General features: G+C 44.7%; 1 protein-coding gene across 1 annotated transcript; it reads left to right on the top strand.

Moving 5' to 3' along the window:
- The first annotated feature begins 1,852 nt into the window (after positions 1 to 1,852).
- On the top strand, positions 1,853 to 13,604 carry LOC306920931 (cilia- and flagella-associated protein 53-like). Its single transcript, XM_079497922.1, has 9 exons — positions 1,853 to 2,017; positions 2,398 to 2,571; positions 3,491 to 3,722; positions 5,272 to 5,343; positions 6,013 to 6,231; positions 7,470 to 7,686; positions 8,214 to 8,316; positions 10,995 to 11,233; positions 12,276 to 13,604. The coding sequence occupies exons 2-8, from the start codon at positions 2,408 to 2,410 to the stop codon at positions 11,227 to 11,229; spliced, it is 1,242 nt and encodes a 413-aa protein (XP_079354048.1). The 5' UTR covers positions 1,853 to 2,017; positions 2,398 to 2,407; the 3' UTR covers positions 11,230 to 11,233; positions 12,276 to 13,604.
- Positions 13,605 to 15,646: the final 2,042 nt, after the last annotated feature.

Here is a 15,646-nt window from a genome sequence, read left to right on the forward strand (position 1 = left end):
GTTACAGACCTGTAATGGTCCATTTGGTTCCATTTGTACACTCAGAGTTACAGACCTGCAAGGGTCCATTTAAACCCCCTCAAGGAACCCAGAGAGTCCCTGGATCACACTGTCCCCTAGGGTAGGTACCCTGCATGTTCTCCCCGTGTCCCCTAGGGTATAGGTATACCCCCACATGTTCTCCCCGTGTTCCCTAGGGTAGGTACCCTCACATGTTCTCCCCGTGTTCCCTAGGGTAGGTACCCTCACATGTTCTCCCCGTGTTCCCTTTCAGAGAGAGGAGGTGGGGGGGAGAGTGTTTGTACACACACACACACACACACACACACACACACACACACACACACACACACACACACACACACACACACACACACACACACACACACACACACATGCACACACATGCACACACAGAGACTTGCTTATAGTATCCCTTTAATTAAAACATTTCTTTTTAATGTGTTAATAAAAAAGCGGGCGAGAGCGGTGACCTCATCCCGGCCCCGCTCCCCAGACCACCTGTTCGCAGAGAGGAGGCGACAGGAGGCCTCCCGCCACCAGGGGGCAGACTTCTGCAGGAAGCAGCAGGCTGCGTGGCAGCTGAAGAACGAGTGGGAGCGCAGCACGGGCCAGAGGTTCGTCCGCGAGACGGTGGACCGACACGCCCAGCTGGCCCTGGAGCGCTGTCACATGACCACTGAGGAGAGACGTGATAGGTCAGTGCCACATGACCACATGACCACTGAGGAAGGTAACAGCAGAGTGTAGAGTAGGAGAGTAGCGACACGCTTTGATCTCGCCGCAAAGCGGGTGCCTATGGGCTATAGTTCCAAACATTGCTCCTATGCCTGGAACTATCCCATTGAGATAGAATGAGCACTTCTGCATTCCATTGTTACAATGGGAGTCAACCATGTCGCCACTCTCTTACTAGATTACTCTGGTTAACAGGTACCATCGCCCATAATCCATCTCGCCCTCATTTTTTCCCCCGCCGATCTCACACCGACCGCTCGGTGCGGTGGTTCATGTATTCTTTGTTTTGTTTTACTGAGAATCAGGTTAGAAATAAGTAAATAGGCGGCACGGTGGCATAGTCGGTAGTGCTGTCGCCTCACAGCTAGAAGGTCCTGGGTTCGATTCCTGCTGGGGACGCTGTGGGCGCTGGGGGCGTGTTCCCTCCTCCGCGTCATCAGTGCCCATACCCGAGGCGGGGTTGGCGAAAGGGCCTTTCTGTGTGGAGTTTGCATGTTCGCCCCATGTCCCCTAGGGTAGGTACCCTCACAAAAAAAACATGCAGTAATCCTGGTCTATACTGCCTCTCCCTGGCCAGCCGGGAAAGGAACTGTTCGGAATAACGTGTTCCTTCCACATGCTACGTCCAGCCGGTAAAACTCCCCCCCTGTCAGGTGATAAGAAGCGGCCTGCTCTCTCCTCATGCATTGAAGGAAGCATGAGCTCAGTTCGGGGCTCTCCCCAGGTCGGCAGAGCAGCAACGGGAGCAGTGCATGTTCGAGCGCTAGTCCGACCGTTGTTTCCGCATGTCGGACTAATGCTCCGTCGGAATTACGTTTGGATCCCTCCAGGATTACAGTTTAGGCAATTGGCACAGGGTGAAAAAAGATCTGATATAATATAGTATGTAGCTGTCCCAGCAATGGGTATTTTGTAATATTTTATTTTATTGTTTACCTTTCTAAAAATGTGTAATATGTGAACATTGTATGTATTTTTGTTTTGGGTAACATATTGAATTTGTATGGTGTGTGGTGCCTTGGCTTCTATTGCTCATTTCATTATGACCTGTTGTAAGGGCATGCAGGTATGGTCCTATGTGATTAGTGTTGAGCAGCATTGATTGCACCTGTGTGAGCTAAGCTCAGTCAGAACAGAGTTTCAGTGGTGCAAGGAGCTCTTCCTACGACAAAAAAAGAGTCCTTGACTCCTTAAAATAAAGAATATAAGATACAGATAACGTAACTCTCCTAAAATAATTGGCAGAAGGCGCAACACGGTATGTTACATGTTGTTTTGTTTGTAAACAGTAGCCTATTGTCATTTCATCGTTTGTTTGAACATGTGAATGTAATGGAAGTTTCATTGTGTATTGTGAATGTGGAGTATTTTCATGATTATGGACACTTTAAAAGGACAGCTCGACTGTCAAAGAGGACATTCATGATTCATATTTCATATTAATAATTAATTGTGTTAAAAAGGATATTGTTTGTTTTGTGTTGCAGCTTTTCACGTTGTCTTGGGCTATAATAAATTGCCTTGAAATATCAGTTGGAGCGTTGTCATTCTGCTGGTTGAAGAGCTTTAGGAGCGGTTATAGTATAATATAACGTTATGTTAATCTAATATAATGAATCTAATATTAACCCTTTCCAGACTGCGCTTCATGCTACAGACAGAGGAGCAGGACCTGCAGAGGGAAATGGAGGCCAAGCAGGAGACAGTTCTGGAGAGACAGGCCCGGATGAGAGAGCGAGCACGGACTCTGAAGGAGCAGAGAGAGAGAGAGAGGCTGCAGCTGGTGGAGGACAAGATGGAGCAGCTGTGCAGGTATAGGGGGCGTCCCTTTTGGAAACCCAGCCAATAGGAAGACAGAGGCTTAAGTAATTTCAGCCCGTCCCTATTGGTCGTCTAAGAGCTCCCCTGCACTTTGGGGCCTTTAGCATGCTGTGAACTGGAGTTGTGGCTGTTGAAAAGCCCAGCCAATAGGAACACAGGGCTTGTGCTCCCCGTAATCACGCACAATTAGCGACGTAGTCTTTTCTCACCAAGTGAGCTGAGTGCCATAAAAAAGTCATAAAACTATGCCTATACGCCTGACGTTTAAAATAAACGGCGACATCACGCTGCCATCTGGTGGTAGCAAGGGGTTTGGGGAGTCATTTAATGCGGTAGTTCCGTGTCCGTCACAGAAGGGGTGTCGCTAATTTGTTGTGTGTGATGTTTGAGGAGGAAACGCACCTTGGCGACCCTCTTGGGTCCCAGCTGATCAGACGCCACTCTGCTATGCATTTTATTTTTGTTTTCGCGCGTGGGTTTTTTTGAGGGGCGCTAGCCCCTCCTACATCCAGCTTTTGTCCCCACAAACCATGTCTTAAACAAACATTAAATTCCCATTGACAATGAATGGAGAATTTTACATCATAGTGTCTCAGCAAACAGGCATAGTGTCTATTTTACGTCATGATGATGTATGATGATGAGAGCGCCCCTCACTTTACACGGGTATGATTATTTTTGAGGGGTGCTAGCCCCTCCTATATACAGCTTTTGTCCCCCACACGTCTCGACATTTGCCAATGACAATGAAAGGAGAAATTAGGTCAAATGTCCGCCAAATATGATGTAAATTTAACCAACCCAATCACATAAATTCAGTTGTTCATGAGATAATGTATGATGATGTATAATGATAAGAGCACCCCTCACTTCACACGGGTGTGATTTTTTTTTGTCATTTCCGCTCCAGAGAGCAGAGCGAGGAGCTTCGCGCGACGCAGACCAAGCGCCGTCAGGACCAGGTGTGCGTGGAGCGCGCCGTGCAGCTGCGCAGCGCGCAGGAAGAGCACCGCCAGCGGCAGGAAGAGGAGGAGCTCTACGCCGGCCTGTGGGAGGCGGACCGGCTGGCCAAGGAGGGGCGGAGCCAGGAGGAGGGGCGGAGACAGAGGCGGAGCAACCAGGAGGACCTGGCTCACCTGCAGGTCGTTATCACTTTTTTCATTTTTTTTTCTTTTGTGACTTAAACAGATCGTGACATTTTTTCATATTTGTTTTAGGTTTTCTGAGCTCAATTGCACCAAAAGAAACAGAACTTTTAACATTCAGTTGATTTTCTGTGGTCTGGGGATTTCTGGCTCAAACAAGAGCTCTGATTTGCCTGTGAACTGTGATAGTCCACAAATCCCATATATGACATGATGCGCCAGCAGATGACGCGCAGCAGATGTCACTGTTGAGGGCATTTTGCCTGTTTTCATTGCAGCTCAAAAGGCTTCAGAACACACAGAGAAAACCACAGAAAATCCACTGAACATTCAAAGTGCAGGTTGTGTGGGTGTAATTGAGGTCATAAAACCTAAAAGTTTAGTTTAGTTTTAACTGTATTTTTTCTTTTTCTTTTTTTTTGTTGAAAGGGTTAGTTTTGTTTTATATTGTAACTTCAAAAAGCAGAGAAAATAGCAGCTGATGGAGAGTTGATAACTAAAAGGTGTAAAATGAAACGAAATGGACCCTTTTACCGTTCCATTTAAATTATTGTTAAACATCTGCATTAATTAATTTACAAGAAGTTTACACAATACCCAGTTAGAGAATGTAGAATAATAATTGTTATTTTGAACCTGTTATCTCTCCTAATGGTATAGCAACATCAATACAGCATGGAATTGTGGACAAATAAAAAACGTTATCCAACGAGAACAAAATATTCTTTAGTTTTGGGTCTGAGAGGCTAAATGTCATCAAATGGTGGTCCGTGGCTCAAATGGATCTGAGAGGCTAAATGTCATCAAATGGTGCTCTGTGGCTCAAATGGGTCTGAGAGGCTAAATGTCATCAAATGGTGGTCCGTGGCTCAGATGGGTCTGAGAGGCTAAATGTCATCAAATGGTGGTCCGTGGCTCAGATGGGTCTGAGAGGCTAAATGTCATCAAATGGTGGTCCGTGGCTCAGATGGGTCTGAGAGGCTAAATGTCATCAAATGGTGGTCCGTGGCTCAAATGGGTCTGAGAGGCTAAATGTCATCAAATGGTGGTCCGTGGCTCAAATGGGTCTGAGAGGCTAAATGTCATCAAATGGTGCTCCGTGGCTCAAATGGGTCTGAGAGGCTAAATGTCATCAAATGGTGGTCCGTGGCTCAAATTGGTCTGAGAGGCTAAATGTCATCAAATGGTGGTCCGTGGCTCAAATGGGTCTGAGAGGCTAAATGTCATCAAATGGTGCTCCGTGGCTCAAATGGGTCTGAGAGGCTAAATGTCATTAAATGGTGGTCCGTGGCTCAAATGGGTCTGAGAGGATAAATGTCATCAAATGGTGGTCCGTGGCTCAAATGGGTCTGAGAGGATAAATGTCATCAAATGGTGGTCCGTGGCTCAGATGGGTCTGAGAGGATAAATAAATAATGCTGCATAAATAATGTATTAAAAATAGGATGAAAAGGGTTGAAAACCACTGGATTAGTTTGACCTGTAATGACCCTGGCTCACCTCCAGGGGGTAGTGTGTTAATGAACTCTTCTGCTCACCTGTGCAGGCTCAGGTGGAGGAGGCGGAGCAACAGAGACAGGAAGCCAAGCAGCTCAAAGAACAGGAAGCACAACGTGTGGTGAGAGAGAGAGAGTGTGTGTGTGTGTGTGTGTGTGTGTGTGTGTGTGTGTGTGTGTGTGTGTGTGTGTGTGTGTGTGTGTGTGTGTGTGTGTGTGTGTGTGTGTGTGTGTGTGTGTGTGTGTGTGTGTGTGTGTGTGTGTGTGTGTGTGTGTGTGTGTGTGTGTGTGTGTGTGTGTGTGTGTGTGTGTCGCAGAGGACAGACAGAGACAGTGTGTGTGTTGTGTCACAGAGGACAGACAGAGACAGTGTGTGTGTGTGTTGTGTCACAGAGGACAGACAGAGACAGTGTGTGTGTGTGTTGTGTCACAGAGGACAGACAGAGACAGTGTGTGTGTGTGTTGTGTCACAGAGGACAGACAGTGTGTGTGTGTGTTGTGTCTATCGCAGAGGAGAGACAGTGTGTGTGTTGTGTCCATCACAGAGGACAGACAGAGACAATGTGTGTGTGTGTTGTGTCCATCACAGAGGACAGACAGAGACAATGTGTGTGTGTGTTGTGTCCATCACAGAGGACAGACAGAGACAATGTGTGTGTGTGTTGTGTCCATCGCAGAGGACAGACAGAGTGTGTGTGTTGTGTCATCACAGAGGACAGACAGAGACAATGTGTGTGTGTGTTGTGTCCATCACAGAGGACAGACAGAGTGTGTGTGTTGTGTCATCACAGAGGACAGAGACAGAGGCGCTGCGCGCGGAGCAGCAGCAGGCTGGCGTCCAGAAGCAGAGGGACCAGGAGGCTCGTCGCAGACAGCTGGACGGATGTCTCCGCCTGAAGACGCGCCGTCTGTCCCGCGAGCTGCGCGACCAGCTGGCCGTTGACGCCCGTCTCCTGGAGACGCTCTTCTCCCAGGACACCGACGAGGAGCAGGAGGCCGCGCGCAGGAAGGTGACGATGGATGGGTGGGTGGGTGGGTGGGTGGGTGGACGGACGGACGGACGGACGGACGGGTGGATGGATGGATGGATGGATGGGTGGACGGACGGATGGACGGACGGACGGACGGACGGATGGACAAAAAACATTAAAAAAAATTAAAAGTATCCTTTAAGGCTGAAAGGATAACACAATAGTTTATTAGTCATAAAGTATGTAAACTACACAGAGGTACAGTCAGACTCTTCAGACTCCACCTTAGCCTGTGGTACTCGCCCTAGCCTCGAAGACCTTGCAGACTTATGCAAAATCTAAAAATGTGATTTAGACAAGCAGCGAGCTATGTATGCTTAGATGATTTTGATTTATATTTTTTTGATAGATTTGCACGACTGAAAAGACGAAACGGAAGTGGGGAGCTGCTTCACTTCCGCGTTATCGCTTTGTTCATGATCAGAGATTCCGTTGCTCCAGACTGTATGACTGGAAACATTTGAAAATTGCGGGAGGCAACAACAGTCTAGGTGTGCGAGACTAATTTACAACTTTCAATTTAGGCATTTAGCAGACGCTCTCGAGAGCGATTTACAGAAAGCAAGAACAACACATGGTAATACATCAAATACATAGGAAGAGTCACCAGTAAGACGCCTCAGGCGAGAAGCGACCGCAGGGCTGAGACACTCTACCGGAAAATGTCAATTCATTATGTCAGCACTACAGCGGAGCGGACAGACGGTAAAATCTCTACCAAAGTCCTGATGTCACTCGCTCAGGGCCGTAGAAGTTTCATTTTAAATTGGCTCATATAAGCATTGTGGTCTAAAAATAAATAAACTGTCTCAGCGATATTGTCAGGGAGGTGTCTCTGTGTCGTCACAACAGTGATATTCATAAGCAACCTAAGAGCCTAACATCTGTCTATATCTGTATAATGAAACTATGAGCGGCGGTGGCTCAGGGGTAGAGTGGCTGGATGCAAGGTTGCCAGTTCGAACCCGGGCTCCCCCAGAGTTAGTGTCGAAGTGTATCTAAATTAAATGAGTTTAGCCTTTGCATACGCCTGTAAGGTCGTCAAGGCTAGGGCAAGTGCTACGGCAAGTGCTAATACATGCCTAAATGGCGTGCGTGGTGTGTGGTGTGTGGTGCGTGGTGGAGCGTGCGTGGTGCATGGTGCGTGGTGTGTGGTGCGTGGTGGTGCGTGCGTGGTGTGTGGTGCGTGGTGGTGCGTGTGTGGTGCGTGCACGCAGCTTCAGCGGCAGCAGGAGGAGAGACAGTACCGCGACTACCTCCAGGAGGAGAGAGACGAGCAGAGGAGAGATGAGCAGGAGGAGGAGCTCCGCGTTGGAGAACAGCTCCATGACATCTGGAGAGAGAGAGCGGAGCGGAAACATCTGGAGGGGCGAGCAAGGAGCAGGCTGATGAGAGACGTGACGGATGTGAGACGTCTTCAGATCCAACACCGATGTAATTATGATAACTTAATATGATAATAATAATACTTAGGGCTGTCAAACGATAAAGTAGCGTCGCTGCTTCTTCACCTGGAAAGGAGCCTGCTTAGGTGGTTCGGGCATCTGGTTATATGCCTCTCGGGCGTCTACCTATGGAGGTCCTCGAGGCACGTCCCACTGGGAGGAGACCCCGGGGCAGACCAAGGCGCATTTGGAGGAATCACATCGACTCACTGGCCTTGGAACGTCTCGGGATCCCCCAGGAGGAAGTCACTAATGTTGCTCTGGAGAGGGAAGTCTGGAGCTCTCTGGTGGAGCTGTTGCCCCCGCATCCTGACTACGGATAAGCGGTTGAAGATGGTTGGATGGATAATCACAGCTTAAAAAATAATGAATCATGATTAATCACCATTCGAACTATGTCCAAAATATGTATGTCATGTTTTTCTGTATATTGTTGTGTCATACGTATGTATGTAGTATGTATTATTATTCTTCATAACAATCCTGTGTGTGTGTGTGTGTGCGCGCGCGCGTCAGTGGATCAGAACATGCAACAGCAGCTGCAGTTGGATGCAGAGAAGACTGAGCTGACCAGAACTGTCCAGGAGGTCAAAGTGTTGGACGAGGAACAGAAGAGATGGTACGTTTTAAACCAGAAGCAAAGATTTGAGTTAAAAAACGTTCACTGGGAAATATATATTCAAAGATTTGCACATATTTTCACGATTTTTGAAAAATAGCAGATCTACAAGCTCGTAGCGCGGCACTCGGTGCCGCGCTATGATCTTGTAGATCTGCTATTTTTCAATAGCTAAAGTATAACATAATGCTTAAAACACCAAAAGGGGTTCTCGCCCTTAATGGGTTAAAAAGATGTTTAATAATTAACACTAAACACGGGTGATTTTCACCCGGACGATTATATTTTAGTACTTTCATAATGTTGCTGATGTCAGAGGTGGGCGGGTCTTTCAGTACCTTCATGATGCTCAGTGACATCATAATGTTGCTGATGTCTGAGGTGGGCGGGTCTTTCAGTACCTTCATGATGCTCAGTGACATCATAATGTTGCTGATGTCAGAGGTGGGCGGGTCTTTCAGTACCTTCATGATGCTCAGTGACATCATAATGTTGCTGATGTCAGAGGTGGGCGGGTCTTTCAGTACCTTCATGATGCTCAGTGACATCATAATGTTGCTGATGTCAGAGGTGGGCGGGTCTTTCAGTACCTTCATGATGCTCAGTGACATCATAATGTTGCTGATGTCTGAGGTGGGCGGGTCTTTCAGTACCTTCATGATGCTCAGTGACATCATAATGTTGCTGATGTCTGAGGTGGGCGGGTCTTTCAGTACCTTCATGATGCTCAGTGACATCACAATGTTGCTGATGTCTGAGGTGGGCGGGTCTTTCAGTACCTTCATGATGCTCAGTGACATCATAATGTTGCTGATGTCAGAGGTGGGCGGCAGTGACATCATAATGTTGCTGATGTCTGAGGTGGGCGGGTCTTTCAGTACCTTCATGATGCTCAGTGACATCATAATGTTGCTGATGTCAGAGGTGGGCGGGTCTTTCAGTACCTTCATGATGCTCAGTGACATCATAATGTTGCTGATGTCAGAGGTGGGCGGGTCTTTCAGTACCTTCATGATGCTCAGTGACATCATAATGTTGCTGATGTCTGAGGTGGGCGGGTCTTTCAGTACCTTCATGATGCTCAGTGACATCATAATGTTGCTGATGTCAGAGGTGGGCGGGTCTTTCAGTACCTTCATGATGCTCAGTGACATCATAATGTTGCTGATGTCAGAGGTGGGCGGGTCTTTCAGTACCTTCATGATGCTCAGTGACATCATAATGTTGCTGATGTCTGAGGTGGGCGGGTCTTTCAGTACCTTCATGATGCTCAGTGACATCATAATGTTGCTGATGTCTGAGGTGGGCGGGTCTTTCAGTACCTTCATGATGCTCAGTGACATCATAATGTTGCTGATGTCTGAGGTGAACGGGTCTTTCAGTACCTTCATGATGCTCAGTGACATCATAATGTTGCTGATGTCAGAGGTGGGCGGCAGTGACATCATAATGTTGCTGATGTCTGAGGTGGGCGGGTCTTTCAGTACCTTCATGATGCTCAGTGACATCATAATATTGCTGATGTCAGAGGTGGGCGGGTCTTTCAGTACCTTCATGATGATCAGTGACATCATAATGTTGCTGATGTCAGAGGTGGGCGGGGCTTTCAGTACCTTCATGATGCTCAGTGACATCATAATGTTGCTGATGTCTGAGGTGGGCGGGTCTTTCTGTACCTTCATGATGCTCAGTGACATCATAATGTTGCTGATGTCAGAGGTGGGCGGCAGTGACATCATAATGTTGCTGATGTCTGAGGTGGGCGGGTCTTTCAGTACCTTCATGATGCTCAGTGACATCATAATGTTGCTGATGTCAGAGGTGGGCGGGTCTTTCAGTACCTTCATGATGCTCAGTGACATCATAATGTTGCTGATGTCAGAGGTGGGCGGGTCTTTCAGTACCTTCATGATGCTCAGTGACATCATAATGTTGCTGATGTCTGAGGTGGGCGGGTCTTTCAGTACCTTCATGATGCTCAGTGACATCATAATGTTGCTGATGTCAGAGGTGGGCGGGTCTTTCAGTACCTTCATGATGCTCAGTGACATCATAATGTTGCTGATGTCTGAGGTGGGCGGGTCTTTCAGTACCTTCATGATGCTCTGTGACATCATAATGTTGCTGATGTCTGAGGTGGGTGGGTCTTTCAGTACCTTCATGATGCTCAGTGACATCGTAGAAGGTATATTTGTTTTCCTGCCCACATTCCTGGTTATTTCTACAGGCAGGTGTTTGGGTGAATTTCACTCGCGTTTAGTGAGAAAAGAGGAAAATCCTATACACCCACAATGGACTTTTTTTATTTAATTTTTCTTCACTGGACCATTCTCACATGTCTTAGGAATGGGTGGACCAAAGGAGAAGTTCCCAACTTAATTTTTCACTGATTTTGTCCCCCTATCTATTTTTCGTTTTTTTGTGATTCAAGAGTAAAAAAAAATATATTGTTAAACATCTGCATTACTTAATTTTCAAGAACTCTACACAATTAGAGAATATCAAATAACTGTTATTTTGCTTGTTGTGGACAAAATGTTATCGATAACAAAATATTCTTTCGTTTTGGGTCTGAGAGGTTGAATCTCATCAAATGGTGGTCCGTGGCTCAAATGCCGAATAAATAATGGGCCTTGACATTATTTCTTTGCCCCCCCCCCCCCCCCCCCCCCCGCCAGTCACAAGCAGAGCTGTGAGCAGTACCAGCAAGATCTTCTGGCTCAGATGAAGCACCGCCAGGGTCTGCTGGAGGCCGACCGGGCTCAGACGGAGACGGAACACCAGCAGGGTCTTCTGGTCCAGGAGCGCTACCGCCACAAGATGGACGACATCTTGTCTCAGCCTCTCTCCTCCTCCTCCTCCTCCGCTGTCACGTCTGTCCACCCCTTTAGACGCTCAGCGGTGCAGTGTTGATTTTGTAAGGCATTTTTTATTTTAGTTTGCGTCATTTTATAGTCATTTTACTCACCTGGAATGTTTCAGTGTTCGTGTAGTCGACGAAATATCATTGTCGACCACAATGTATTTTGGCGGGCCTTGGCGAAGGTTGGCGAAAGGGCCTTTCTTGTGTGGAGTTTGCATGTTCTTCCCGTGTCCCCTAGTGTAGGTACCCTCACAAAACAGTAATCCTGGTCTGTAAACTACCTCCCCCTGGCCTTGCCGGGGCGCCTGATGGAGGGGAAAGGAACTGGTTGGAAAAACGTGTTCCTTCCACGCTCTACGTCCAACCAGGGAAATTCCCCCCTGTCAGGTGTAAAGGAGCGACTTGGACACTCATGCATGTAGGAAGCATGAGTTCAAGTCCGTTGCTCTCCCCAGGTTGGTGGAGGGCGTGTAGAGCCCGGGATCACATTAGATAATTGACAGAGGGGGTGAAAAATGGGTTACATTATTATTATTATTATTTTTAAGATATATTTAGTACTTTTAGTGATCATAGCTTAGTTTTCATGTGGTTTCCATTTAGTTTTCGTCAGTGTAAATAAGGTAGTCGACGAACATTTATAGTTTGACTAAAACACTGCAGCGATGGCGGAAAGTAACTGCGTTTACTGTTTTTAGGTGCTTTAACTATTTCCAGTACTTTTACTTTACTGCTCCCACCTCAGATCCAAATGTTGTACTTTTTTACTCCATTGCATTTATTTGAAATCTTTACTTATTATAGTTACTTGGTTTTTCATCATTATTACAATACACGCTTAATTTCGGCCATTTGAAAATAGCAGATCTGCAAGCTCACTTTTCTATTGAAAATCCCCACGGAGAAGTCTTATAGATTGTGTCATATAAGAACCAAAAATAAATTAATAAATACATTGGTATGTGACTGTGTTGTGTTGTGAGTGAAAGTGGTTCTCTAAGTGTTCTAGTTCAGTCACATAACTCACAAATAGATTGAACCGATATTTAAAGATGGCGTGCCATAGTTTTGTACATTTTCTGTTTTTTTTTTACAGAACCTTTCCCACGTACCGATCAGAATACTGGTGCAACAACCAACCAAACAGACAACAAACCGCCAGTACACGCAACAGGAGAAGAAACCGATCAGGCCGCATTGCTTAGCCCAGTTGATGATGGGAAATACATTTAGGCCTGAAATTTAAAAAATGTCTTCTAAATCCTGACAGTTTTCTGAAATACTTATGTTTCTGTATCAGTGGTGCTCAATATTTTATGTCAAGGACCCCAGAAATTATATGTAATTGGCCACCGACCCTATCTGAAAATATGTTGTTCCTGCAGGGACCCCTCCCAGAAGCAAAGATTTGAGTTAAAGAATATGTATTCAAAGATTTGCACTACATTTTCACGATTTTTCAAAAATAGCAGATCTACAAGCTCGTAGCGTGGCACTCGGTGCCAGGCTATGAGCTTGTAGATCTGCTATTTTTCAATAGCTAAAGTATAACATAATGCTTAAAACACCAAAAGGAACCTCACCTCAAAAAACCTCACTCATTGATTCACTCGTGTAGGCTACCAAAATATGTTTTAATTGGGAAAAACAAATGTATAATTTCTCAGGTCAAATATTGATATGGTATTAAACATGAAATTAATTAATTACAAAGTCTAATTAATTAGATTATTTTTAATCCAGTCCTAGCCCTAGAAAACATATACATTTTTCCCGCAGAATCATCTAACTCCAGCAAATCACTAATATTACTAACAAATATTTATCTTACGTCGTCATATTTAGGGCTTTAAAACAAAAAGTGAACCTTGTTTTTAACATGGGCGTCAATGGGAAATTGTGAAATTTGTGTGCCTATTTCAGCATTTTTCAATATGATCCCCTACTTGGATTTCTTAGGACTTTTGCTATGTTATTACTAACATATTTATGAAACAAAACAAAGTTTAATGAGTTTCTGTTGCAATTCGTTTGAGGTTGACCCCTTTCCCCCCCTTAGATTCCCTGATTTAAATGTAGTGCCCTCTGTAACAGAATCTGTATGACAAAAAAAGCACTACTTTTATTAGTTATAGCCAGGAGGTGGCAGTGTGACTCCACCACGTTCCAAGGATCATAAACCAACAATCCTAGGCTTTCATTTTTCCAATCTGTGTACTAATTCTGATATACTGCTGATAATATTTCAATATTTTCCATACTCATATAAGAGGAATTAAAAAGGATGTCAAAAACAGGTCTCATTACTATTAGTTTTTGGACTATCTGTGTGAATTATTTCACAGTGTATTGTTTCATTTGTGGTGTTTCACGTTTAAATTCCCTGAAGTGTACTACTGTACTAATTAAAAGATAATTATATGTATTTATGTGAAGTATGTTGTTATCATCAAATGAGGCCAGAGAAAACAAAGAAACACACGTCTGTCTGTCTGTCTGTCTGTCTGTCTGTCAGTATTTTAGTATTTAAAAAAATCACACCCGTGTGAACTGAGTGGTGTAAGGTCTTATATAGACTGATCAGCTGTGGTCTGATGTAATGTCTGACGTAATGAAATAACACCCGTGTGAACTGGGTGACCATAGCAACCGTGCTCATTTTTTGAGCGCAGACAGACAGACACGTAAACTAACAAAGCCAGTTGTAGGAGTGGTTTACACCACTCAAAAATAAAGGCTTAAACTGTTGATGCATGACCGGCAGAGCAGCATATCTGCATATGGAGCTGGCCTGTTCTGACATCACAATGATGTTCTGACATCACAATGATGCGCGACCTCGCCCTTTATTAGCCAATAATTGATGATCACACCTGATCACCCCCCAACGGGCATGGATGACCCCTAGATCTCCATATATGGAGCTGGCTTGTTCTGACATCACAATGTGGAATACATTTTGGGCATTTATATGAATGTAAATTTGCATTGCAGTGCAAACTGAGACCAATGAAATTGGTCTCAGTTTGCTTGTACTTTCCTTGAACTGTACCCAGTCCCACTCTACAAACCTGATATAATTCTCAATCAATCAATCAATCAATCACACACAAGGCTTTGTTTGTTCTGTCACCAATGAGACTTGCTAGCCTGGTTAACCTGCACTCCACCTTGAATACATTTCATTCCGTTCTGCGAGGTGATCGACCTGCAGGCTACAGACTTCCCACAGATGATATTGTGTTATTGTAACTGGCGTGCCAAGTATTTTCTTCTTTAAGTTGCAATAAATCAGGCTGATAAGATATAGCCTGTCACAGTACTCTTATGTGTTGACTGTGGAATGCGGTTGGCATATAAGGGGAGATCCATGGAGTGGCATTCTTGGGCTGCATTATACTATTGGTATGGCCTATATGTGCCTAATTTCATAATACGTTGCATATTTCTGTGTGTGTCATGGGATTTAATTTTGAATACTGTACATTTTGTTTTAATACTTTTGCAAATTGCATCTAAAATTCCAGATATCACATCAGTTATAGGCCTCATATCGATTTAATTAGAACTAGGGTAAATATTAGTCTTAAAATAATGTACAGATCAATTAACTGTTTTTCTTTCAAGTCAAGAAAACGAATTGCACAACAATTGTTATTTCCTATACTGGACTATGGCGACATAATTCACGAGAACACCTCTTTACTAATATATAATTATATATATATATATATGTTTGTTTTGAGGTGTGCTTATACCGTACGCACCATTGTGTTATGTATGAGTCATTGAACTGGTTATCACGCCAAGCTAGGAGACAATTCCATTGGTTGCTTTTTGTGTTTAAATGTTTTTATTTTAATTATCCCACATACCGATTCTCATATGTTTATTCTCTAAGACATACTCAACATCTTTATTTTATTTGCCCATAATCTCTAGAGAGATAGGTAGGCGTGCTTTTAATTTCACAGCACCAGCAGACTGGAATGTCCTGCCCTTGTCTCTTAGATCAATTACTTCTGTTGATGCTTTCAAGAATGCATTACTAGTTCATCTTATATCTAGCTATTCTTGTTTTTGATTGCTCTTTTGTGTTGTCTTGAGACTATATCCTATTGGCATCATACTTGTTTATTTGCATTGAATGTCTTATTTCTTGTATTAATGTTGTATAATGTATTTTTTTTTCTCCAATGAAACTCTGGGGTTACGACTCGAGTATACTGATGTAGTGGGTTTGTGGTGGGTTTGTGATGGGGAAGAGCCTTTGTGTAATGTCTTTTGTTTGTTTTTGTTGCTGTATTGTTTTGTTGTACCCTGAGGAACCCCTTGAAAACGAGTTGCTGCAACTCAAGGGAGTATCCTTCAGTGAAAAAGTAGTTAGTATAGCCTATAGTTTAACCTGCAACAGACAGGGTGGGGGGGGGGGGGGGGGGGGGGGGGGCGTGAAGATATGTTTTAACT

This window comes from Electrona antarctica, assembly GCF_951216825.1.
Source record: "Electrona antarctica genome assembly, chromosome: 3".
Lineage (NCBI taxonomy): Eukaryota > Metazoa > Chordata > Actinopteri > Myctophiformes > Myctophidae > Electrona > Electrona antarctica.